We start from the raw sequence: 8,352 nt of genomic DNA on the forward strand, positions 1-8,352 counted from the left end.
ATATATATATATTAATATTGCTTTGAATATTATGTAAAATTAAAAAAAAATTATTTTATATAAACCAATTCAACCGCGGTTTAACCACGGTTGAACCAGTACCTTCATTGGTTTAAAGTCCGGTTTTAAAAACATTGATTTTGACATCATACCAAGAAATTAATAGATTTATCACTCATTGCTTTGAAAATAAGGAGAACATGAAACTATTGCTACCTTATTTAAGGGGAACAAAAGAGTGATTTTTAACAGTTTCAACAATAGTTACAACAAAGCCAATGTTCTAAAATTTTTGCATGTAATAGCTTTGAAAATGGTCTAACAATACACACGGGGCATGCACCGATTTACTACATTCCAAAAAAGTTGAATGCAAATCCACATATAAGCAAGATTTTTAACCAAATAATTTATGAGTATTTCACACTACCATCATCACTGCAACCTTTCAAGCCAACACCACCTCCCAACCCTATGATAGATGCCTGAAATGTGAATGGGAAGAAGAAATAGGAGACCAAGGTTAAGAAAAGAAGATCCGATAAAGGGAATTCATATGTTTTTCATTTTATGACCATCAAGTTCTGCCAGTCCTATCATACCAGAAACTATACCTAATTACCTATCTGTTACAGTTCCATAGACTCTATGGGCCTCAGACTCTCAGTGTTGTAGGCCATTACTAACCCAATATAAACTATAACCCATTGCAAAACCAACACTTGATATTTAACTAATTTTAATAAAAACTTGAAAAATTAGTCTAAATAATTAGTAAGGTAATGAGAATATCAAGAGTGTATCCACTATAGTGGTCGTAGCCAAGGCCAAACGCCATTAAGATTAACCACAGCACTAACTGTCAGGGAAAGGTATAACAGAATGGTTTTGTTTCGGCAAGCCATATGACAACATTGCAAAAACAGTTCCAACCTCTCATAGCATCACTAACTTAAAAAGAAGCCATCAAATTTAATCTATATGAATAAAGATCACAAGCTGCAGTATGCAACCTCAATGTTTCAAAAGATCATTTTCAATATTCACAATATAAGACAACCAGTAAGTACAAACATTAGTTTCCCATTTCGATATAAGAAACATATGAAAGTTCTAGAGAGGAAAGACTAGAATCTTGATTTTGTAATCTTGACTGTCTATCAGCCTCAATAACCTAACAAGTTCATAAAATCATTAATCACTATTTTAGATCTCCTATTTCTTTCTTTCGAAGTAAAGTTTAGCCTTACATTCATCAGGAAGATCAAAACAAGAACCGGATTCCCAAACATAGAAAGAACTTGAATCCTTTTTTGTGACAAGTTGACAACCAAAGACACAAGAAGGTCAATACTTAAGTCTTAACTATAAAAAAATTAGGATGATGAACCAAGTTCTAGATAACAAAGTTTATCCCGCAAAAATTATTCAATGAAATGGAATCAGAGGACAAGGATCTACCTTTTGCAGAACTCAGTTACATATCGTGAGCTGTTGTAGAAGACAAACCACATCAATACAATCACCAACGTGTCTTCCAAAGTTTAGGAACTAACAATTGAGACATTACAATTACATACTCAAAAACTGTTGCGGTGAACAAAGAATAGGACCATTTGACAATTCTAACTCACAGATAAGAAAGCCAATTTTCTCAAAATTCCAAAATCAAACTCTGTAAAATTATGCCAACAGAACAAATACTAAAACTGATGACATAACAGAATACTTGAAAACAGCTCCTTATATAACAATATCAACATAATTTTGCCATATGAGAGGCTTCTTTTTTAAAAAAAAATTAAAAGATGAATGATGATGAAGTCATCAAAAGAAAATATTAGCAGCCATTACAGTGTGCAAATCCCAAAATTCTAAAACAGAACTTATACATACTAGGCATCTTCAGATAAAAATGAAGAGAAAAAGGATACTGAAAAGGTAACGTTCCCACCAATCCAACATGTAGAGTCCAAAAGTGACATTGTAGAGATAGATCTTGCGCTGAACCCAGTTCATATCTCTAACTCCTATAAACAAAAGTATATAGATGCCTGGAATAATAATTACAGGAACCGGAAATTATCAACAAAAAATCATCCAATTGAATAAAAGATTACAAATTTATACAGAAACGAATAACAAATATGAAATTGGTTAAAATATGTTGCTCAAATCATCTTAACCTATAATTCAGTTTCTATCAGACGCAACTTCTTTTTTCTCAATACAACGGCCATGATCACAAATGATTATAATAAAGATGTGAGGAAAACTTGATACTTGGGTATCCAAACATTATTGGCATTATTTACTTTACGATTCTATAAACAAACAAAGAAAGAAAATAAATTTTCAAGGAAATAAGGACCGAAATTATGCCAAACCGTAACAAAGTAAATAAAGAGTAGTAAAAATTAAATTTGAACGATATTTCATATGCATCCAGGGATAAGGAGCTTAGCTATTTAAATCAAATGAAAAAAATGAAAAATAGAAGAAATAGATTCAGATTTATGAACAACTTGACAAAAAAAAGGTAACAAAATCTTGAGGACAAAAGGAATCAAAAGCTTACCTCACGAATGCAGACGGCGTCGAAGGTAACGTTAATGACGGCTCCGGTGATGGGATCGAGAAAGCGGGCTCCTATGAGATTTGCTAAGCCAAGGAGATGAAAGGAAGATAATTTTTGGCCTTTGAGTCTTTTCCGGTCAAATGAGACAGCAAGTAATTTCCTTTGACAAAGTAAATGACGGTTCTGCCATTTATTTAGTGACGTGTCAGTTATCGATTCGTTACATTTAATGCAACCAAACAGTGGTCTGTCCCATAAAACTCCCCTTATGATTTCAAGTTGTTCAATAAATTCATTGTTTTGAAAATCAGATTGGACCGGCCGGTTCAACCGGGAACCGTATCCTAGCCCGATTCAATTTAAACCAGATGAATCGTTATTAGTGAATCGGCTAAAACCGTTGAACCGTTCGAACTGGACCGGCTGAAAACCGGAAAAACGGGAAAAAACCGAAAATTTTGTTTTTTTTTTAAATTAAACCAAACAAAGTCGTTTGTTAAACGAGCCAAGTCGAACTCGAGTATTGCTGAGCTCGACTCGAACTTGAAAACTTTAAAAGTAAACTCAACTCGACTCAAACTCACAAGCTAAAAATTATTAAGTTCAACTCAAACTCGAAATATAATATTGAAACTTGAACTCAAAAAGGCTTGAACTAAAAAAAATTAGAAGTTTGATTGAAGCCTAAAATTCGAGCTTGATTGAAGTGAAATAATAGTTCACTCAATGCTCACCAAAAGACTCCATGATTTTAAATGCCAAATTACCTCTATTATTTATAGAAGTTAGTTGTGATGCTCTTCTATGTTTCTTAGCAATGTGGGATTGTTTTGTTCTCATATTTTTACTCTTTAGACTTTTGGGATGCTCTTCTATGTTTCTTAGCCATGTGGGATTGTTTTAAAAAAAATTAAACCAAATAATATCATTTTGTTATGATTTTTTAACCCCAAATTTATTTTTTAATTATAGTTATATAATTATAATTATTATTTAATATGTTTTACCTTAAATATTATGTTGTAGTTAATTTGAATCATTTTGTTTCACTTGATTTTATAGTTTTTAACTTATATATGTTATGACTTGCTTTGAATATGACTTGTGATATAAAAAATTATTTTTTATTAAATATTTTTGGTATTTTTATTTAATTTTTTAAATAATTATGACGTCGTCCGGTTCTTCCGACCGGTCGGACCGATTCGACCGGTTGAACCAGTGAACCAGTAGCATGACCGGTTCACTAACCGGTCCAGTTCTGAAAACCATGGAAAAAAGTGATACTATTTTTAAAATGTCTAAATTATCAATTTTTTAAAAAAAGTGATGGTTATTTTTTTCTCACGATAAATTCTTACATTTAACGTTATAAATGTTATTATTTTAGATATTTAGCCCATAACAAACATTAAATTTTATTATTAAATGACATGTATTATATTCTAGTAACTTTAAAAATTTTATTCAAGAAAATTTATTTTTTAAAAAAGACTCAAAATTTTCAAAAATCTTAAAACCTCCCCAAAAAAAACCTAAATCTAATTCCTATACCCATGCCACTCGCCGCCCTTTACCATCGTCGTTGCCATCGACTAAACCTACTACCAACTGCGGCTCCACCGACGACCACCCACGCGACAAACAACCACTGATGAAGCTCAATCGCGATTTAAATCTGACGAACGAAATAAAAAAATCGTCACATTGCTCGACTCCATGAGACCCGACACCTCGAGCGATGGTAAGGACGACGTCGGCAGAAAATGAATGAGACGTCGATTGTGGATGGCAAGGTAGAAACCAGGGTTAAGAATTTGGGATTGATTTTAGGGATTTGGGCCTTTTTGTAATTTTAGAAAAATTAGTTTTTTTTTAATTTTTAGGTTCTTTTTAAAATAAAATTTTTAAAATCATATAAATATGAAATTTGTCACTTAACAAATTTTTAAATTCCTGTTATGGTTGAGACATCTAAAGTGATAACGTTCATAACATTAAACATATTAATTGACCGGAAAAAATTTAGATATTACTTCAAGAAAAACGATATAATTTTTACATTTATTCCTATATCAAGCCATGTTGAATGTGTAACATCCTAAATCAGGGTCAGTGACTAAATTGTAAATTTTGAAAACTATATGCTCGGTTTTGAAACAAGTTAAAAGTTCAAGGATTTAAATAGAAAAATTTTATTGTTAGATTAAATGGTAATTTTTGGAAAGTTTGAAGGGTATAATGGTAATTCCATAAGAAAGATTTTTATTTCTCCTTTATATAGGAGATGGCATGTGGAAAGGGATGAAAAAAATAGACAAGTCTGGAGGCTTTGGTTCAACCTTCTTCTTCTTCTCTTCCCGTAAGCTCCATGGCAAAGGTAAGTATAATTTCAGCTGTTTAATTCTTGGATTTATAAGTTGGTTTTGATTCTTTGGGTGTTATATAAGCTTAAGGAAAGCTTATATAAGCTTTAAACATCACAAATAGTGAATTAACGAGGAAATTATATGAAGGGTGTAGAAATGAATTGTTAGAATAAAGAGGTTTTTGAAGTTTTAATTATGAATTTGACTTGTCATCTATGAGAATAAGAAGCTAGAAGTGTTAGAATTAAGTTTGGGTAACATGGAAAATTTGGTATGATTATTGATTTCTATATGGAGAATAGAATTTTGAGGTTTAAATGACATAAATGGGTATAAATTAGTTTAAGTATGTATATATGAGTTAAGAGTATAAAAGGGGTTGAAATATGAAGAATTGAAGTTGGAATAATGAATTTTCGTAGTTGAAAATGATTTCTGGGCTAGGGGGAATCAGTACCCATTCAAAGGGGTACCGATACCCTCTCAAACGAACAGAATTCCAGAATGTCATGAGGGTATCGATACCCCCAGTAGGGAATCGATACCCCCTAAAGGAAAATTGAAAATATGGGTTTAATAAGTTCGTTTAAGTTGATAGTATCCAATTGCAAGGTGTACGTATCTAATAATTGCCTTAAAATGTACATTTATGTAGATTCTGAGCATAAGGCAATTCCGGAACATTTGGCAAGTAAGATCGATCAGGGAAAAGATTAGAGATCAAGATTGACTAGTGAGGTCAGGTGAGTGCATATTCGATAGTATATGATGTGTGATGCAAATAAGACTTGCGATGAGTCTATTTCCTGAAGTGTTACATATGAATTCATGATTAAAGGCATGAGTTGAAAATGAGTGTATGTATGCTTGATTATTTGAATTGACATGTTTTGTATGTGCCATGTGGTTTATGTAAAAACACGATTAAGTGTTAATGAGAGAATATAAAATAAGTTATGAAATTATAGGAATATAGAAGATAAGTAAGAGATGTAGGGAAATGGAAATAGATGTTTATAAAGAGTCATAGGAGAACAAATATAAGTAATATGATAATGAAATATAAGACTGTGAATACATGGTTATGAGATAAAATATGTAATAATAGGAAAATACGATGAAAGTGAGTTCATGAGAAGTGATATGAACTAGGTAAACATGGGTAATAGTATATGCATAATGGAAACATGAGTTGGACAAGTACATAGTGGTATGATTTATTATGAGAATTAGTATAATAGAGCCTTTTGATTTAATGAGAGTTAAGGGAACTAAATAAGATTGAATTATAGAATGAAATGGAAATAGTATATCAATTAGGAAACTTGAATATAAAGGGACGATACGAATATGCAAGATAAGTTATATGCTAAATATCTATGGAGCTATATGAAAATATTATAATGAATATATGAAATTGAATAAAGTAAAGAGATTAAATTAGTACCTAAATAAAAATATTAAATGATATGTTTAGAAATACGACATAATTTATATAATCTAAGGGAATACAAAGAAATGGAGCATAAGGTAGATGATATGATATCAGTTATTATATACCTATATGATATATGACATCAGGTAATATGAAAGAACTCTGAAAATTTATATAAGCTATGAGAAAGTGTTATAGGTGTTTCTATGTGTTATATGAAACATATATGATCATATGTGAACAAGATATGATATGTATGTTTATATGAATACCTGAGAAATGATCTAAGCTATATGATATGATATATGTGATTATATGCACTTTGGGATATATGTTATATGACATGGATCTATGTGACTACGTGAGAAAGTATATAAGCTATGTGACATGTAAATGTGAATCATATGGAAATGTTCTATGCGTAATTGAACTATGTGTATATATGAATATGTGAAATGACAATGCCCATGTTAAGTGTCTTGAGAGCTAGAGGTATAGTTGACATGCCAAGAGTCGAGGGTCTACGCGATCCTTCGGGACATATATGTATTCCTTGGAACATGTGTGATGTCTTTTGAGACACATGCTTGATCCTTTGTATATATATATGATTCTTAAGGAATTTCTATGTGGTCCTTCGGGACAAATTCTATGCGGTCCTTCGGGACAAATTTCTACGCGGCACTTCGGTGTAAAATTCTACGTGGCACTACGGTGCAATTTATACGAGCTGTGGTGACAGCATTAGTGCACAACCTTTATAGACTCACATATCCATAGTTCTCACATGTGTACATTGGCTAATAAAGAAATAACAACCATCATATTACATGTGACTTGTATGCTTTTGTGCTATGAATGATAGTATATATAATTTATATGATGAGATGTTGATGGTAGGATTAAATGAGTCAAATGTTGGTTAAAATACTAGGTATAAGAGGATATGTATTAAGTGATATTAACGATAATAATATTGATAATGAAATAAGGCTAAAGATGGAAATGGTGAGTGATGAATATATGTGTGTGTATATATGTTCTTACATGAAATGATGTATTGCATTGGTGTTATAGGGATTTGTTACATGAATAAGGGTATGAGTGATAGCAGTAAATGTTCATGCATGATTACAAGCTATAGTTTATATTACATGTTTATTTGCTTCACTAAGTCATAGACTTAGCGTGTGATTGTTTCACACGTAGGTTGCAGAAGTAAGAAGAGTAAAGAGCAAAGTGGAGCAAGACATGTCAGTTACTTCTTACCGAAGATCATATCAGAAAAGATGTCTTGAATTAGATGTATTTTGTATATTGAAAATAGTTAGCATGTAATTAATGTTTTGAATTGTATATACTCTGATCGGTTTTGCAAAAACATTTAAGCTCTGAATAGTTCTGGAAATCTTTTGAATAAGTTACATGTATAAAAGTTTTAAATTACTCACTATTTTATACAAGTAAACGTTTTGAAAAGTCATTGTGACACCTCGGACTCGAATCCGAGTCGGGTACGGGTTGGGGGTGTTACAGAATGAATCCAACTACTATTATTGATCGCAAAAAATTGATACTCCATAGTCCATATTGTTTGAGCAACTAGACATGGACTACGTCTTACGCGAGATCCCCACCACTAATAATAGGAGTGAAAATCACGTCAATTTCCAGGATAATGCAACCAAAACCAAGTACGAGAAAACTAATAAATTTAAGTGATAAATAATTTAATTAAATTTTAACTAACTTAATTTTAGTTAATTGATGACACCAACTCCATCAACGTAGTACATCAGCTTAATTAAATAGACTCAAAAAAAAAAAAACACTACAAATTATATTTTACCCAACGGAACCTCGATTGTGTTTGTAGAAATTGTAAGCCTAGATCTTTGAATACTCAAAGTTTGTCCGAAAAAAGTAAATAATTCAAAGCATGCAAAATGGATAAAGGATTGATGAACAAT

General features: G+C 31.5%; 1 protein-coding gene across 3 annotated transcripts; it reads right to left on the reverse strand.

The window, feature by feature from the left end:
- Positions 1–218: 218 nt before the first annotated feature.
- Positions 219–2,706, reverse strand: LOC120182396. Of its 3 annotated transcripts, XM_039187386.1 has the most exons (4): positions 2,579–2,706; positions 1,935–2,054; positions 1,462–1,534; positions 1,099–1,174 (listed from the first exon to the last, which is right to left on the reverse strand). In XM_039187386.1, exons 2-4 carry the CDS (start codon positions 2,017–2,019, stop codon positions 1,114–1,116), a joined length of 219 nt encoding a protein of 72 aa, XP_039043317.1. In that variant the 5' UTR covers positions 2,020–2,054; positions 2,579–2,706; the 3' UTR covers positions 1,099–1,113. The 3 variants fall into 3 exon arrangements, with proteins under 3 accessions (XP_039043318.1, XP_039043317.1, XP_039043316.1); XM_039187387.1 differs by lacking the exons at positions 1,099–1,174; positions 2,579–2,706 and adding an exon at positions 219–485 and having other exon boundaries at positions 1,935–2,084; XM_039187385.1 differs by lacking the exon at positions 2,579–2,706 and having other exon boundaries at positions 1,935–2,084.
- Between the last annotated feature and the right edge of the window lie 5,646 nt (positions 2,707–8,352).

The sequence above is a fragment of the Hibiscus syriacus genome, unplaced genomic scaffold (assembly GCF_006381635.1).
Source record: "Hibiscus syriacus cultivar Baekdansim isolate YM2019G1 unplaced genomic scaffold, ASM638163v2 tig00112649_pilon, whole genome shotgun sequence".
NCBI classification, from domain to species: domain Eukaryota; kingdom Viridiplantae; phylum Streptophyta; class Magnoliopsida; order Malvales; family Malvaceae; genus Hibiscus; species Hibiscus syriacus.

Excerpts from the sequence above, each read along its gene's own strand:
- LOC120182396 (XM_039187386.1), bottom strand. The coding sequence starts at position 2,019 with ATGAACTGGGTTCAGCGCAAGATCTATCTCTACAATGTCACTTTTGGA. Across the intron at positions 1,535-1,934 it reads GTGGGAACGTTACCTTTTCA|ACACGTTGGTGATTGTATTG; the intron begins GTATCCTTTTTC and ends AAACTTTGGAAG. Across the intron at positions 1,175-1,461 it reads GTAACTGAGTTCTGCAAAAG|GTTATTGAGGCTGATAGACA; the intron begins GTAGATCCTTGT and ends TGAACTTGTTAG.